General features: G+C 39.2%; 1 protein-coding gene across 3 annotated transcripts in view; it reads right to left on the minus strand.

Annotated features, from left to right (window-relative positions):
• Positions 1 to 202: 202 nt before the first annotated feature.
• The window catches only part of LOC122562716 (calcium-binding protein 7), a 160,718-nt gene continuing 141,831 nt past the window's right edge, over positions 203 to 19,089 (minus strand). For all 3 annotated transcript variants that reach the window (XM_088000084.1, XM_043715831.2, XM_043715830.2), the window contains 2 exons: positions 11,129 to 11,282; positions 203 to 8,457 (listed from right to left, as the gene is read on the minus strand). In XM_088000084.1, the coding sequence (XP_087856210.1) occupies positions 8,330 to 8,457; positions 11,129 to 11,282 (282 nt within the window). In that variant the 3' untranslated portion in view covers positions 203 to 8,329. The remainder of the gene's footprint in view (positions 8,458 to 11,128; positions 11,283 to 19,089) is intronic.

Consider the following 19,089-nt stretch of genomic DNA (forward strand, 5'->3'; position numbering starts at 1 on the left):
ACTTACAATGAAAGGATCAGTTGGAAGGTCTGACTTCACAGTGTTCACCATTTGACATTTATTTAAAAGTTTTGGTAGCAGAGGACAGCAGCAACCTATTATCCACTGATTAAAAGATCTAACTGTCATGTAGGAGAAAAGTGTACTGGAACAAGAAGTTGTTAAAGTGCACTAATGTACTTTGACTGTGGAATTGCAAAAATCTCCCCCCAAAGTGATTTTAAGAGAACATTTTCCATTGCTTTAACCGAAAGCTGCCTGGAACAGAACATACAACATAGAACATTGCAGTGCAGCACAGTCCCTTCGGCCCTTGAAGTTGCCTGTGAAAATAACCTGATGCCCACCGTTCCATTATTATCCATATGGATGTCCAATGCTCATTTGAATGCCCTCAATGTCAGCAAGTCTATTATGTTGCAGGCAGGTCATTCCAAGCCCTACTACTCTCTAAGTGAAGAAACTACTCTAATATCTGTCCTAAATCTATCACCCCTCAATTTGAAGCTATGTCCTTTTGTGTTAGCCCTCACCATCCGAGGAAAAAGGCTCTCAGTGTCCTTCCTATCTAACCTTCTGATTATCTTTTCTGTCTCGATTAAGTCACCTCTCAACTTCTTCTCTTCAATGAAAACAGTCTCAGTGCCCTCAGCCTTTCCTTGTAAAACCTCCCTTCCATATCAGGCAACATCCTAGTAAATCTCCTCTGAACCCTTTCCAAAGCTTCCACATCCTTCCTATAATGCGGTGACCAGAATTGCACGCAATACTCTAGGTGCAGCCTTACCAGGATCGTGTACAGCTGAAGCATGACCTTGTGGCTCCGAAACTCAATCCCCCCCACCAATAAACACCAACACACCATATGCCTTCTTAACAATCCTAACAACCTGGGTGGCAACCTTTAGGGATTTATGCACTTGGACACCGAGATTTACACTGCCAAGAATATTACCATTAGCCTAGTACTCTGCATTCCTGTTATTTCTTCCGAAGTGAACTACCTCATACCTTTCCACATTAAACTCCATTGCCACTTCTCAGCCCAGCTTTGCAATTTATCTAAGTGTCTCTGTAACCCACAACATCCTTCAGCACTATCAACAAGTCTGCCTACCTTAGTGTCATCTGCAGATTTACTAACCCATCTTTCTATGCCCACATCCAGATCATTTATAAAAATGACAAACAGCAGTGGCCCCAAAACAGATCCTTGTGGCACACACTGGTTACTGAGCTCCAGGATGAACATTTCCCATCAACTAACACCCTCTGTCATCTCTCAGCTAGCCAATTTCTGATCCAAACCGCTAAACCACCTTCAATCCCAAGCCTCCGTGTTTTGTGCAATAGCCTACCATGTGGAACCTTATCAACTTACTGAAGTCCATATACATCACATCAACCACGGAACTTGGAAAAAAGCTGATGTTTAATTCTACAATCAAGCCCACCTCATAAAGACCAACAAAAAGATTTCTGTTGCTTTAAAAATATAACTTTACATATTTGAAAATTACATTTGTTTAAGCATTTTATTACCCATTAGTTAGCAACATTTAATAAAACTAATACATCTGCCCTTTATTTATTCAGGAAAGTAATAATGAGGAGCCCTTTCAACATATTGTTCATTTTAGGATATACCATTTAGCAGCAACTTGCATAGTAAAAGTCCATGTCATTTTCAAATGCTGTCTGTTTATATGACTTGGAATCCATTACTTGTTGACATATGGCCACTTTTCTGACAACTATGAATCATTTTTATTGAAGTCCTACTCAACCTCTGCCTGAAGTCTTTATGTCTTTAACATACTGCAATCGATGAGACCATTAAAGTCATTATTGGTGCATATAGTGCAATTTAGGAAATGCAATCGAATGGGATACTTGAAAGTTGTTTCTCCTTTCAAAATCGTACTGATAATTGAAAATATCTTAATGGGCACAAATGTGTGAGAAAAGGCTTCTCCCAATGAAGACAGTTCCTTTTTCTATTCAGTGTGTTTATGGGTCAAATTGTTTTTGATGAAGTAAAGAGCAAAACAGACTGCTAAATTAAACAAAAAAAATTGTTTTTAGAAAATCCTAAAATCAACCATCAAATGATATGAAATAAATTTGAGTGGCAGTGATTCTCTCAAATGAAATGTAAAGTCTTCTAAGATTTGGTTTGATATTCTGGTTTTCATGAAGTCTTACATTATGCAGCCTGGGAACAATGTAAACTCGTTGGCAGGGTAATTCTGATATACTTTTCTGCACATGAATATTTACTTCCAGTCCATATGCCAAAGATGTGACCTTATCTGCTGCACATACCGCTCTTTAAATTACTTCAGTTCTCACTGTTCAGTGGGATTTGGCTGGACTGTGAAAACAGCCTGAATTCTAAATTTAGCACTAATTCAGCCAAACACAGTTCACTACACACAAACACAGACCAGGAAACAATGTAGGTTATAGATACTATTGCAACATAACAACATTTCTGTTAAGTTGAACTTTGGATGTGCATAAGCAATATAGATATTTGTAGATTAGTATTTTAGATAGGAATTACAAAAGGGGACAATAGCTTTTTTTTCACATTTTCAGCGAGTCTATAAATATAAATTTAAATTCACACTTCATGGATTACACGATTGTGAAATGCCTCACTCACAGACAGTATATTTTCTGTAAGGGATCACTATTACCTGAACATTTGTTGGATTTAACTAACTATTGACATTGTAAATCATATATCACACTTATGTACAACTTTAACATAATTTGATATGATACAGTTGTTCAATTCAATACACATTAACGAGGACATACAAGATACATAATCAAAGGCATTCAAAACTGATGTTCATAGCCCTGGCTGGGATGAAGAAACATTGGTGCTATGGTTAAAGTCACATTTTCTACACAAATGTAAACATGAAACATTTTATCAAATAAAACATACACTTCTCCAAAGTGTATTTTGTATCTACTAATGCAGAGAAAGAAATATATTGCATGGAAAACACTTTGGTGCAATATGGTTCTTACATTAGCCTTTCTCTGATATGTTACCTGTATTGTGATATTTCCTACTCAATATTTAGAGTGGCTTAGCAGATTAAGTAAGCCCACTGTAGATGCCATTGGAGTTACAGAACACATCCTTAGGTGATGGATGTCACTGACTCTTCCAGTTAATGCACGGGAAGAATAAACAAATTATAGGGTACTATCCCTAAATCTGAATTGTCTTTTTTTTACAAAATATGTACACATGATTTTTTAAAATATCTAAAGCTTCTAACAAATTAGTAAGAAAAAGAAATGATAAATACTTCAAAGTATTATAGCTACAAGTGCCTTTAGTAGATGTGTTTGCTTCTTTCAGTTTACTGTGCTATTATTGCACACGTGCAGATGTTATTGCTGAAATCAATAAAACATCTTTAAGTTAAGTTACCAATCTAACAGTTCACCTTTAATTTCTAACTACTAACCGTGTCCCTTAGTAATTCTATCTGTGATTTCAGTACATTACAGCAAACCTTGAGGTCTACTGGCCAGCACAAATAGGGAGTCATTACCTTTGTAATGGCATGGAAGAACTTATGTGTCTATATGTAAATGATTTGGATGTGAATACAGGCGGTATGGTTCATACGTTTGCAGCTGACACTAAAATGATGGTGAAATGGACAGTGAAGAAAGTTATCTTAGAGTACAATGGAACATTGATCAGATGAGCCAATGGGCTGAGGAATGTGAGTTGGATAAATGTGAGTTGTTGCATTTTGGTAAGGCAAATTAGGACAGAACTTATACAGTTCACGGGAGTGCCCTGGTGAGTGTTTTTTTTAGATTGCCTACAGTGTGGAAACAGACCTTTGGCCCAACCAGTCCACACCGACCCTCTGAAGAGTAACCCACCCAGACCCATTTCCGTCTGACTAATGCAGCTAACACTATGGGCAATTTAGCATGGCCAATTCACCTGACCTGCACATCTTTGGACTGTGGGAGGAAACCAGAGCACCTGGAGGAAACCCACGCAGACACAAGGAAAATGTGCAAACTCCACACAGATAGTTGTCCGAGGCTGGAATCAAACCTGGGACCCTGGTGCTGTGAGGCAGCAGTGCTAACCACTGTGCCACCATGCCGCCCCGATTGTCAAACAAAGGTCTAGGTGTGTAGTTCCTTGAAAATAGAATTGCAGGTAGACAGGGTGGTGAAGAAGGCTTTTGACATACTTGCCTTCGTTGGTCAGTGCAGGAGTTGGGATGTCATGTTGCAGCTGTACAGGACATTGGTTAGGCCCCTTTTAGAATATTGTGTTTAGTTTTGGTCTCCCTGCTTTAGGAAAGATGTTGTTAAAAGATTACAAAGATGTTGCCCAGATAGAAAGTTTCAGCTACAGGGAGAGGCTGAATAGGTTGGGGCTATTTTCACTACAGCTTCAGAGATGACCTTATGGAGGTTTATAAAATCATGAGGGGCATGGGTAGGGAAAATAGACAAGGTCTTTTTCCCAGGGTAGGCGAGACCAAACTAGAAGGCAGAAATGTACGGTGAAAGGAGAAAGATTTAAGAGGGACCTCAGGGGCAATCTTTTCATGCAGAGTGTGGGACATGTATGGAACGAACTGCCAGAGGAAGTGGTGGAGGTGGGTACAACTACAACATTTAAAAGACATCTGGATGGGTAATTGAACAGGAAGGGTTTAGAGGCAAATGAGCCAAATGCTGGCAAATGGAACCTGATCAGGTTAAGATGTCTGGTCAGCATGGATGAGTTGGATCAAATGGTCTGTTTCTGTGTTGTGCAACTCTATGACTATTACCGTGGTAATTTCCATTTATCTGGGATCTTCTGAATAAGCAATCCGGATCACCAACTATGGAAGATAGTTAATCAAAGTACTGTATGTAAGTCAGGGGCCTTACAATGCCAATAGTAGATAATTAACCTTCATTTTAGGTGACTAGGAGGAACAAAGCAGGCTGAACAGCTTTGGGTGCTGCCAGTCGCCTCTAGTCCACTCTCTGAGGGAAATCAGTCCCATCCTCTCAAAAAATATGAAATCTGAATGACTGGACTGCTCACAATATAACTTGTAAAGCAATTGCTTCTCTCAAGTTTAGCTTGTTTGTGGTGGAGACTGACAAAGACGACTTGGAACAAGTTATTCTAGCTGTGTAACATTAGTGCTTGAACATCACAGGGAGTCTCATTTCAGAGAGTTTGAATTTACACTTTGGAATATTAATGTGTATGTTTGAGCTTTTTTCTCTGTTCTATTTTAGCAGGGGAATTCATTTCTTCAAAATAATGCATTAATGCTCCCACTAAAATAGCAGAGGAAGAAATCACATATGAATATGTATTATGCAATCCATTTTCTGGGGTTAAAGAAGTGCTCATAACTTTAAAATTCTGAGTTTCTGACAGTTTGAAATGCACTTCCTTTAATACACATTATCCAATAGGTGGTATCAAACAAACATTGAGCAGATCAATTAATTGCCAAGGATGTAATAACTCACAACATTATGCAACAGCTAGGTCATTGAGATAAAAAGTGGGATAAACTGAAGGGAAATATTTGGAGTTTCAGACATTTTCAATATTATCTCAAATTTTGCTTTTAGTGGAATATAAAATTATTAACTTTTTAATTGTTACAATAAATCATTTTTCCTCTCAGTGCTAATTAATGTATTAAATTGGGGCTTTAAAAATCTAGCCCTTTGTTCTTTGACATTTTGCTAAAAAGTAAATGTGCTCTAAAAATGTTGACTTGAAGGTAGGGGCATGGAAACTGCATTCTGACAAACTGAAAATGATTCCAAATCTCTAACATTGCCATTAATTTCCTCCTGAAATGTGATGACAGAGAGAAGGCTTTGTTTCAGATAAAAAAGGGTCGTCTTACTTATTTTTGGAAAATGAAGCACAAAGTTTGATCAGGAAAAGGTCAATGTTCTTTCCTCTATCATATCAGGTACTAAGATAAATTGTTTCCTTTTAAGTGCATTGTTTGCCCCCATGTTTGGTTTTAGTAGATGCGATATAAAGTTGCCATATCCCTCCTAGACCACAGATCTGTTCTCTCTTATTAAACAGATGACTGGTTGGTGGTATAACCATGCCCCAGATAATGGGAGAGTTTGAGCAGGAGAGTCCTTCATGGTAAGCTCAGCTAGTGTTGTAATGGAACCCATCTGTTGGCATCACTCTCTGTCACAGACTGGCTGTGCAGCCAAATGGAGCTAACCAATCCCCTTGCACAAATACCACTCTGACCAAAACTGCATTGTTTTTTCAATGTATGTTTACAACTATTGTTTAGAGAAGTGGTTATTGGCAATTCTACTACACCAAATCATTAATAGTGCTCGATCTTCACACTTTAACCTAAACCATTAACATTAATTATCATGTGACCTGAGTTGTTTGCTACAGTGTAATGTGCTATTTTATTAGCCTTTGTATACCTCCAGATGTTTTATGAAATATGAAGATTCTCAGGACTATAATAAATAGATTAAAATATTGATAATAGAATCAAAGTGTTTATATTTTGCTTTCAGATGTATCAAATAAACATTTGATGTTTTGTTGAGATAAAATAAAGTATTATTTTATAAATATATATAAATTTTCTGACTATTTTTAAACTTTTTCTTACCTTGCCATTTCTGTAATTTCTACCCATTTGAGTGACTTTGGATTGTTTATGTTTGATTGTTTTTCTGGAAGGAAATGGTTCCCAACTCACACTTACCCCAGGTCTCTTTATTATATCACACAATACCGCTGGCTGTCAACCATCTTCCAATGCAGATTATATTTTCCTATTAAGTGTATTAATTTTAATAAATAGAAGTATTCACTTTCTTCTTAGAAGTCGTTAGGACCCTGAAACCTTTAACAATTTGGCTTGGTTTCCTCATGTTCGCATAGCAAACACCATCAACAGTAGCAACAAAATCCAATGCGGGAATTATTGCCCTGTACCTCATAAACGTGTTTCACTTTCTTCCATAAATGAATAAAAGTTACTATAGTTAACTGTGCAAAAATATATCTGTGCAATTTTAATAAAACAACAAGCTAGTTTTCCTTGTAACATATTTTGCTAAAAAAGTAAAAGTGCTTTAAAATTGTTGACTTAAGGGTAAGGGGCATGGAAACTGCATTCTGACAAATTGAGAATGATTCCAAACCTCTAACATTATCATTAATTTCCTTCTTAAATGTGATGACAGAGTGAAAGCTGGGTTTCAGGTAAAGCAAGTTGTCTTACTTATTATTGGAAAAGGAAGCACAAAAGCTTGATCGGGAAAGGTCAATATGTTTTTCTCTATCAAGGCATGTGGACAATCTTATATTTGTGCCCCTTACCATTTTAGGAAGTTACATCTGTAATATTGCTGTCAAAAAAAACCATTGTACTAATGTTGAAATCTACTAGTTGATGAGACAGACAGTTTCTTTACATTTGCTGACATATAGTTATGTGAGTAAATACAGGATAATTACAAAGCAGTACACTGATATTATTTAGAACTCAAATCTATACAAGTTTAATTGATTTCTGATAATTTCTACCTACAACTGTCCATGTTATCCGACAATAGAAATTAAATTTTTTAAATGGTATTTGTGCAATGCTGAAATATTAACCATGTACTTTGTATGTTTGTATGTAGTATCAAAATGAAGTATTTTAAGTTGTGAAATGTAAATTAAAACGTGGAACTTCATTTCTTAACTAAAAAAAAGTGACTTGAATTTTCTTGTTGACAAACAGCCATGGAATTGGAAATGTTGTATTTGTTTGAGGTCCATTGAAACTTCAGATTCTGACATAAAATGAAAAATCAGCTGGCATCATGACTGTTTTCTAAGGTGGAGATGTGAATACAATATTCAGAACCCTTTCACTCACCAGTCTTTTTTTTTGCCTCTTTACACCAATGCGTTTGGATTCACCATCTGCCAAAATAGGAATTGCTCCAGTCTTCACATAGGCTCATGCCTATTAAATAGTATCGTGCATACTGCACATTTAAACTGCCAGTAGTGTACTTTGTGATATCCTTATGGATGCTGTTCATCAACACTGTAGACGTTTCACAAAATAAATGTTATCTTATCACCGTGCATTTGAAAATCCATGCATCATCATGCATCTAATTTCTTGTAGTTCTGTAAAGGCTGGATGTTCCTTCAGGGATTCCCAAATCAATAAGATTACCATGCAATCGGGCTGCTGTCTATCAGTTTTTCAGAATTGTCCAGGGTGTAGGCTGATTTGAAGCATTGCTCTTATTTCATCCCACTTCTCAGCACCTGATTTGCTGCTATGAGCATTACACTGATGATGAAAGCGATAGCGAACGCACAGATGAGACTCTTCCTGACACAGGTCTGTTTGATTTGCTGTGTTGAACATGCTGCAGATGGAATCAAAATATATTTATTCTCTGAATTCATTTGAAACCACCACCATGTCTTGTTGCATTGGACTGTAAACAGTGTCCGAGATAAGAAGGGATGAAAACTGCCCGGTGAGAACAAATAAGGACATGAGCAGTTGTTTTTTCTCTGATTAGGACTCAAGTGTGGTTTAAATATTTCTGGCAAACAAGAGATAACCATGTTTATTTGTTAGCTCATATGTAGGGTATATATTGATTAGCAATACATAAAAAAATGTTTAAAAGTAGTAATGTGAAAGGTAAAGCATCTTATTATAGGGTCAATATTTATCAGCAGAGGAACTATCACTTGTTCTGGAAACAATAAATATGTAATCCTTACAACAAATTCCACAAGGAGATAAATCGTTGTGTAATTTAAAAATATCAAAATACTTTTTGGATGTAGGTTTGCTCGCTGAGCTGGAAGGTTTATTTCCAGATGTTTCATTACCCTACTAGATAATATCTTCAGTGGGCCTCAGGTGAAGCAATGCTGAAAATTCCTGCTTTCTATTTATATGTTTGGGTTTCTTTGGGTTGGTGAGGTCATTTCCTGTGGTGAAGTCACTTCCTGTTCCTTTTCTCAGGGGGTTGTTGATAGGGTCTAACTCGATGTGTTTGTTGATAGCATTCTGGTTAAAATGCCACGCTTCTAGGAGTTCACAATGCCCACTGAAGATGTTAGCTAGTAACGTAACAAAACGTCTCGAAATGAATCTTCCAGCTTAGCGAGCAAACCTACATCCAAAACCTGAACCTCAGCTACAAATCTTCTCAAAACTCGCTAATATCAAAATACCCATGTAAATATGTATTACAGATATTGTCTAAGAAAGTGAGGCTTTGCAGGTATCATTTTCAATTCTGATTTTGGTACTGTCCTAATTCTTCCCTCATTACAGTGAGCCAATTATTTTGATGAAAGGTATATTTAAGTATGATACTTAAGTTTGGAATCATTTCAGAAATATCCAAAATTACCAAACCTTGCAGTACTATTGGATTGAATATTTAAGTGACAGTATAACGTAACCACATTCTTTCATTAAACCTCTACTTTTCTTTGTCCTGAAGGAAATGTTGAACATTCTGTTAATTGTATTCACTTTGTTCTTGCGGATTCAAAAGAATTTTTTTACTGTCTGTTTAGCATAAATAGAAATGTAGAAAGGTTTTCTACCAACGTCCATTTTTGAGTAAGAATTTCCATAGTGATTTCTTCTAGTGTTGTTGTAAGGGTATAGTAACAATAGAATTTTCTTGAAATGACATTTGATCTTAAGACCATAAGACATAGGAGTGGAAGCAAGGCCATTCGACCAATCGAGTCCACTCCGTCATTTAATCATGGCTGATGGGTATTTCAATTCCACTTACCCGCACTCGCCCCATAGCCCTTAATTCCTTGCGAGATCAAGAACTTATCAATCTCTGCCTTGAAGATACCTAATGTCCCGGCCTCCACTGTGCTCTGTGGCAATGATTTCCACAGGTCCACCACTCTCTGGCTGAAGAAATGTCTCCTCATTTCCATTCTAAATTGACCCCCTCTAATTCTAAGGCAATGCCCACAGGTCCTAGCCTCCCCGCCTAACGAAAACAACTTCCCAGCGTCCACCCTTTCTAAGCCATGTATTATCTTGTAAGTTTCTATTAGATCTCCCCTCAACTTTCTAAACTCTAATGAATACAATCCCAGGATCCTCAGCTGATCATCATATGTTAGGCTAACATAGATCTTAAAGCATACTGTTTCATTGTGGTATGATTGCAATATCTCAATATTGTCAAAACTATGCTACAGACAGGTAAAGACTGGGTGTACCCATATAATTGTCACATAGTCTCAAATTCTATCTGAGGTTCAAGTGACTAATAGAATGAGGTTATCCATATTGAGGGGATGACAAATTAGATTGGGAATTACTTTCATTTACTCCTGCGCGGTTCATAGCTCAGATACAGTGGGAGCAGAGGCCCAGGAAGTCGATACTCTCCTTATGCCATATGGACTAAAAGAATCAAGTTAACACAATTTTAAAATGGGCCAAGGGAAGTGTTTCTGTTTGGTACTGTCTATTATTTATAATGTACATAGTCCTAATGGTTTAGATGGGACTTGAAATCATATTGGAAAATATTCAAAAGGAAAATATTGCAGATCCTGGAAAGCTGAAATAAAAGCAGAAAATGCTGGCAATGTTCAGCATTACTGGCAGAATCTGAATAGAGAAACAGAGATATTGGTTCAGGTTGCTGACCTTTTGTCAAAACTAGAAACTTTCAGTCAGGCTGGCTTCTGGGCAGAGAACCTTTTGGCAGTCTCACAAATCAACTGGGAAGTTAAAACTCCAGTGTGTGGGGAACAGCAACTTCTGGTTTCCCCATTTGTCTTGCAGAACCCTCACTTCTGGCAGGTCAAGTGTTAAAATTCAGCCTGCTAACTCTGTTTCATTCTCTACAGATATTGCCAGACCTGATGAGCGTTTTCAGCATTTTGTCTTCTTACTGAATAGTGTTCATCCATTTTTCAAGTCTTATCAGAGAGTGTGACATTCATTCAGACATACTTGGTGGATTTATGATGGGTGTAGAGATTTACTGGAAGCCAGAGACAGATTGGGCAGTATTATACAGAACTTACTGTCAATGTCAACAGGACATTCTTCTGGGTTTACAACATGGCCTGCTTCTTCTGTCATGATTATATTTTCGATGTCCTTCATTGACAAATGTTCACAGAATGCCTCATAAAGGAGTCTCTTCAACTCTTCTACTGTCATTCTTTGCATATCGCACTGCAGAACAAATCAAATCCATCAAATTTGATCACTTGAGATTATAACATTGGTCTATAATGATATTGATTATACTGATAGCAGCAACAATTATAATTTCTCTCTTCCAGTGACACTCTGTGGTTAGCTGATATGTTACTTTACTGTAACTTGAATTGGGATCTTTGTTGAGTCTCTTGCCTTTGTCCACTCATTTTGACCATTGCATTGTATAAATGAATACATCCTGGCTGATAAACTGAATTCATATTATAATTTAATTTTTAGCAAGAGATTTATTAGAAAGAGATTTACTATCATTTGAAACTAAGACATGGTTTTATGGTTTTAATCTAAATAAAAACAGTAACAATGGTTGATTAATGAACATGATATCACTGTGTTATTTCCATATAGAAGTACTATTAAAGCACTATAAACAATTATTGTGTTTAAATACAGTACTATACAACAATAGAATGTGATTGTATTCTATGAATGGTTATACGATGGCCACCTGATCTCAGTTGAGTGGGTAGATAAATAATGATGATCAAAACCAAATAAGTTTTTCCATCCCAGGGTATAAAGTAAGGCTAAAGGGTAATTCCGCTCTGTGCTTTCAGATACTTGTCAGCAAATGGAATTACATTCTGTGCAGGAAGGACATTGGCCAACCTTCTTATCCTGACAATCATCTCTTTGAGTTCTAATCAGCAGTGAGAAAATCTCATGAATTTGTTCGATTCCCAGTCAACTTGAGCCTCACCTACAGATGTCCTGGTAACACAGAAGTGGGTGACCCTTCAGTCTTGTAGCCATAGCCAGCTCACTACAGAATATCTCTTTGGGGGTGCAGTCATCATGCATTCAACTCATGACCCTGCCAAAGAAATTTTGCTGACTCAGTGGTGAACAATCTGGCAATCTCTGCATTCTACTGTACCTCCATAATATGTTTCACCAGGAGATACCTAGTATTCATCTGAGGCAGCTACTTTTCTTGGCTAAGGTCAACCATGCTTTAGTGCTGTAAAGCAGGGTGCTAAGTCTAGATTAGAGTGGTGCTGGAAAAGCACAGCATGTGAGGCAGCATCCGAGGAACAGGAAAATTGACGTTTTGGGCAAAAGCCCTTCATCAGGAATAGAGGCTGGGTGCCTGCAGAGTGGAGAGATAAATGAGAGGGGGGTGGGGGTGGGGAGAAAGTAGCATAGAGTACAATAGGTGAGTGGGGGTGGGGATGGAGGTGTTAGGTTCAGGACATGGTTGAAGAGCTTCAGGGCAGAGGAGATGACCTGGGGGTTGCAGTGTGAGAGAGAGACTTACTGAGATTCTTGTAGAGAGAGGAGGAAAACTTCTTCAAGGTAGGCATCAGTAAGTCTTTCTATCACACTGCAACCCCCAGGTCATCTCCTCTGCCCTGAAGCTCTTCAACCATGTCCTGAACCTATCACCTCCATCCCCACCCCCATTCATCTATTTACTCTATGCTACTTTCTCCCCACCCCCCACCCCCCTCTCATTTATCTCTCCACTCTGCAGGCACCCTGCCTCTACTCCTGAAGACTACTCCTGAAGGGCTTTTGCCCGAAACGTCAATTTTCCTGCTCCTCGGATGCTGCCTGCCCTGCTGTGCTTTTCCGGCACCACTCTAATTTAGTCTCTGGTTTCCAGCATCTGCAGTCCTTGTTTTTACCTTTTTGCTAAGAACGTAAGCCTACATGGAGGTTTGTATTTTCAAGTAGTTTGCTGTTGGCCCTTATTCAACCCCTCAATGTTACTTGCAGCCCTGTATATGAAGGCAACTCTCCTAAAAACAAGCTGCCTGTTGACATTACCAGACTATCCAGGATATTAAGGCTTGGCCTGGGTTTCATTTACAGGTTGGCCTCAGGCTCCTTGATTCAGATGTACACTGCTTATGCAATACTATTGATGTTATTATATTATCTTAGATGTATTACTCAAGAAATTTTAGTTCATTATTTATTGTGCAATTTCATTGATGACTGTTAAAAGAGGCTTATTCATTCATTCATTCATTCACTGATCCTTTGGCTGATTAAAGGGTGGTTTGCTGTGTAAAAGTTAAAATAATGTAGACTGGATAATGGAAGATCATTCAGATATTCAATAATCTGCCAACTGTGAATGATGAAAGTGGCTCAGTGGTTAGCACTGCTGCCTCACAGCATCAGGGAACCGGGTTCAATTCCAGTCCAAACTTTGTGGAGTTTGCACATTCTGCCCCTGTCTGTGTAGGTTTTTTCCGGGTGCTCCAGTTTCCTCCCACAGTCCAAAGATGTGCAGGTTAGGTGGGTTGGCCATGGGGAAATGCAGTCTTGTGGGGTTGGGGTATGTCTGGTTGGGAAGCTTGTTTGGAGGGTTTGTACAGGCCCAATGGGCCAAATGGCCTCTATCTGCATGTAGTGATTCTATAATACTAAAAACTCTGATAAGAAGGCAGGGTGAAGGGATTAATGACTTATCTGAATGTAGCAGCTCAGGTAATATCTCTTGTCAAGTTGATGGGTTTACGGATGACAAGATTCTTCCTCTTACATTTATCACAGAATCTTTGGAGAGTTATGATCAACTATCCATAATCATAATGTTCTCGTGATGTACTGTCAAATGTAGATGCACTCTAGCATCCAAAAAAGACCTGTTTCCAAATGAATCCAAAATCTGCATTTGTTCTTGGGTTTTCAAACATTGCTCTTCTTTCCTCCAGTGGCTTCATTAATGTTTGTTTCACTTGTGTAAATTGTAAAGAATCCTGAAATCCTCTACCTCTCGATTCATCAAGAATATTCATTCTCAAGGGCACATTGACTGGAGATCTCTAGATTGAAAGGTAGCTGCAATCTGACTGGCATGTTGCTATCTCTTGTCCTAGTTAAGTATTTCAATTTATCCCTATGTGCTTATTTCTTTCAATTGCTTTGCTGGTGGTTACTCAAACTTTCAGTTTCAATTTAAGTTCTTGTAAAAGCCTCTTTCTAACATCATTGGCCCAATTAATCGGATGTGAGAAAGCCGGCAAAGGGTAGCTGGCAGTTGGATGGTGGAGGGAGGTGGAATGAGGTTATGGTGGGCAAAGGAGGTATTGTCTCCCCAATGAACACCCGGTGATCACTCCTATTAATACTGTCAGAGGCGAATTGGTGAGGTCAAGGTCAAATAAGTTGTTGCATCTTATTGGTTTCCTCACTAGCTGTCTCAGACCCAGTCTAGCAGCTCTGTCCTGTATGACTCAGTCAATAGTGATGCAACTGAATTACTCTTGCTGATGGACTTTGAAGTCCCCCACCTAGAGGACATTCTGTGCTCTTGCCACTTTCAGTGCTCTGCTTTTTCTGAGTGATGTTTAATATGTGAAGTACTGATACATCATATAGGATTGGTGGGGGAGGGGCAATCTAAGTGGTGATTAGTGGGGGCTTTTCTTGTCTATCTTTGGCCTAATGACACGAGACCTCATTTGGTTTGGAGTCAACATTGAGGGCTCCCAAGGTAACTCTCTCCCAGCTATTCCACTGTGCCATCACCTCTGGTGGATCGTTTCTGCCGGTGGGACAGGAGGTACCAGGAATAGTGATGGTCATGTCTGGGACAGAATCATTGTCAGTAAGGTATGATTCCACAACTGTGCCAAACTATTGATTGACCAGTCTCTCAGAGCAGCTTTTCAATTTTGCCACAATGCCTCAAAGTTGGTAAGGAGGATTTTGCAGGGTCAACAGGGCTAGGTTTGCCATTGCTGCGTGGTCAATGCTGGGTGATCCATCTGGTTTTACTCCTTGCTTTAGACTTTTGGACATTTTTGATACAGCAGTTAAGAGTCAACCTATATGGCCCTGACTACATAGGCCCCAATTAGTGTAAGAACAGTAGATTTCCTCCCTAACGTGATTTTGCAACAACCCACAATGGATACGTTAAACTGTCTTTTTAATTTCAGATTTTTATTTGTTGAATATAAACGTTACCATCTGCTGTGGTGGGATTTGAATCCATATCACTAAACCATTAACTTGGCTTTGTCCGGAGGCTCACTGAAGATGTTACCTAGTATGGTGACGAAACATCTAAAAATGAATCTTCCAGCTCAGCGAGCGAACCTACATCCACATTAACTTGGATGCTAATCCAATAACAATATCATTTCACTACCACCTCCCATCAATGCACATCCTGCCGAAATTAACCACAGGAATCTTTTCAATGTTTTCAATAACAGCAGGGCAGGGGATGGTGGTGAAATTTGAGATTGAGGGATAGCTGAGATCATGGAGAGTGGATTCTGAGGTCCTGGTAGGGTACAGAAGTGAGTTGTTTTCTGATAGCAGAATTAGCAAAAAGACTGATATAATGGAGAGAGAACTCTCCCTAATTTTCTGGTCCACAAACAATGCCAGTATTACAGGAGAAAGTGAGGACTGCAGATGCTGGAGATCAGAGCTGAAAATGTGTTGCTGGAAAAGCGCAGCAGGTCAGGCAGCATCCAAGGAGCAGGAGAATCGATGTTTCGGGCATGAGCCCTTCATTCCTGAAGAAGGGCTCATACCCAAAACAGTCGATGCTCCTGCTCCTTAGATGCTGCCTGACCTGCTGCGCTTTTCCAGCAACACAATGCCAGTATTATATCTATCTCATGAATAGGATGTATCTCAACTCTGTTTAATTTAATGAATTACCAAACCCTGGGAAACAAGACTAACTGTGCTTGAAAATTGATATTTTGGCTAAATGGCATCTTGCAACCTCACTATAAACAAAATGGACAGGATGGGGTTGAATACGTTTATTCATTCATAAGAAGGACAGAAGAATCAGACCAAGTGTAGGCAATTCAGTTTCTCAAACCTGCTGCACCATTTAAACAATTATGTCTGACCTCAGCTTGTCCTCAACTCCACTTGCCTACTTGCTCATTATAATGGTTAACCCATTACTGATTAAAACTCTGTCTATCTCCTCCTTAAATCTATTCTGTGTCCTTGTGTCCATTGCACTCTGGGATAGTGAATTCCACAGATTCATGTCTCTTTGAGATCAATAACTCCTCCTTATCTCTGTTTTAAATTTGCAATCCCTTAGTCTTAAATTATGACCTTTCATTCTAGATTGCCCCACAAGGGAAAACATCTGCTCTGTGTCTATTTTCTCAATTCTCATTAGTACCTTACATATACTTCATGTCCTCTCATCTCATCCCGTTAAACTCCAGCGATCATTGGTCTAAACTGCTCAATCTCTCCTCATAACGCAAGCCTTTCATCTCTGGAATTAATGTGGTGAACCTTCTAGAAAACTGCCTCCAATGCAATTACATCCTGCCTCGAGTAAGGGGTCCAAAACTGTATGCAACACTCCAGATGCAGTCTCACCAATTCCTTGTACAATTGCAACAATACAACCCTGCTTTTATACTCAATTCTTTATGAATAAATGCCAAAATTCCATTTGCCCTCCTTATTACCTGCTGTATCTGCATACTAGCTTTTTGCGACTCATGTACAAGGGCACCCAGACCATATGCTCTTAGTCATTTTGAAGTTTCTACATTTAGATAAATGTTGCTTTTAAGTTTTCTGACCAAAGTTGATGGTCTCACACCTATCCATTTTAAACTCCATTTGCCAAATTTTGTCCCATTCACCTAATCTGTCCATAACCATTTGTAAATTTCTTAATTCATCATTGCAACTTACTTTCTCACCTATTTTAGCCTCATCTCCAAATTTGGCTATAGTACATTCTACTCCTGCATCCAAGACATTAATATAGTTTGTAAGTAGTTGGGGCCCGAGGACTGAACTCTGTGGCAATCCATTAGTTGCCTCTTGTCCACCAGAAAAAGATGAGTTTATCCTGACTGCTCTCTGTTGATTAGCCAACCCTCTATCCACTCTAACCCTGTGTGATCTTACCATGTGTATTAACCTTTTGTGTGGCAAATGCCTTCTGGAACTCCAGATATGTGACATCCATCTGCAGAACTTCCATTATCTACTTTGCTTGTTACATCTTCAAATAACTTTAGCAAATTAGTCAAACACGATTTACCATTCATAAAACGCGGGTGAACTCTGATTCCTTCTTTCTTGTTGGTTAACATTATTCTGTAAGCCAAGAATCATATTGACTCTGATCAGAATTTCCTCTAGCGGCCTACAGCTGCTTTTTATTGATAAAGTGTGAAAATTTAATTTCATGATGACAGACAAGAATCCCAAAGTACTTACAGAGCATTAAACGTTCAATTCCAACATATATTTGTTCAAAGGGGACTTCTACAGGTAAAACATGACAGAGGAAGTAAATTCAGTGATTATCTGGTAGAGTGCTTTACGAATCCCGAAACTGCTACAGGAAAACCAAGGAGGAGATAATGAGAAGCTAATGATCCACCCCTTCAGCACAAAGCCATTTTCGGAAATGATGTATCTGTTTCACCCTTCCAGAGTTGTAGGAAAATGAGGGGATAAATCCCAACTGCACCCTTCCTCTGAATGTGTTAGTGGCCTGATGTACTCATGTGTTAATTAATGTCTTGTGAAAGACTACAACTTGAGAACACCATTAAACACCACTTCTACATTGCAGGCACAAGAAGAAAACAGTTCTCACTCCAAGCTGCCAGTCAACCACTGTTGAAAATAACCAGGACAAAAGAATTACAATTAACTTGCAAAGCCAAGAATTTTTAAAATTACTGCTTGGGGGGATCCAAGATGGTGGCGATCTAAGAAGATCACGTTGCAGAGTTCCGCACTGCAGCACAAGCGGGACAAACATTTAACCTGCCCTCTGCAGACCACCGTGATATCCTGGGACACTAAAGAGGTTGTGGAGATCCAGAAAACTGTTAAAAATCAACTTACCTGCATTTTCACCGTCCAGAGATGCCTAAGAAAGGAGGAGGAATGTCTGAGGCTGGGCCTGTGGCCCAGCCTGCAGGCTCTTCAGATTCGATTTCTTACCAGGCCCTTGTGAAGGAGTTCGCAAAATATAACGAGATGTTGGGTGAGCAGATAGAGAGAAGCTGGCCCCGATCTCTATCAGCTGCAGAAGCATGAACAGTAGCTGGGAGTCCTGGAGAAAAGGACAGATGAGGTAGAACACAGAGTCACAGTGGAAGCTGATACCGGTCCCTCCAAGGAAAGGATCCAAGCCCTGGAGATGAAGGTCCGTAATTTGCTTGACCACGTTGATGATCTCGAGAACAGGAGCAGGAGAAAAAATATTCGGATCGTTGGTCTGCCAGAGGGTAACAAAGGTTAGTGGCCAGCAGAATGTATTGAGGACTGGTTGCCAAAATTCCTTAACTTGGAGTCTGGAATGAGATGCTTGAAGTTCGAGAGGGTTCACTGGGTCACGGTGCGGAGGTCAGGTCTGGATCAATGTCCTCGTCCTATCTTGGTGTGGTTTCATTATTATAGAGATAAGAAGAGAATCGTGGAAGCTTCCAGAATCCAGGGGAAGGATCCAATGGCCCTAGTTTATGAGGGCTCTAAGATCATGTTCTTCCAGGGCTTCTCAGCGGCAGTGATCCAGAAAAGAAAATCCTATGACGGTGTAAAGAGAAGACTAAGGGAGCTCGGGATCCAGTACTCTCTGAGGTATCCGGCGGTGCTTCGGATCACCTTAGATGGATCTGTACCTCTCTTTGACACGTCGGAGAAAGCAAGAGTTTTTGTGGACAAATTAACTTAATCTGAACAATTTAGTATGCACAAATAGTAGTGTTAGATTAGATTAGATTTCCTACAGTGTGGAAACAGGCCCAACAAGTTCACACTGACCCTCCGAAGAGTAATG

The sequence above is a fragment of the Chiloscyllium plagiosum genome, unplaced genomic scaffold (genome assembly GCF_037043375.1).
Source record: "Chiloscyllium plagiosum isolate Xiang-an unplaced genomic scaffold, Cpla_swu_hap1 HiC_scaffold_24, whole genome shotgun sequence".
Lineage (NCBI taxonomy): Eukaryota > Metazoa > Chordata > Chondrichthyes > Orectolobiformes > Hemiscylliidae > Chiloscyllium > Chiloscyllium plagiosum.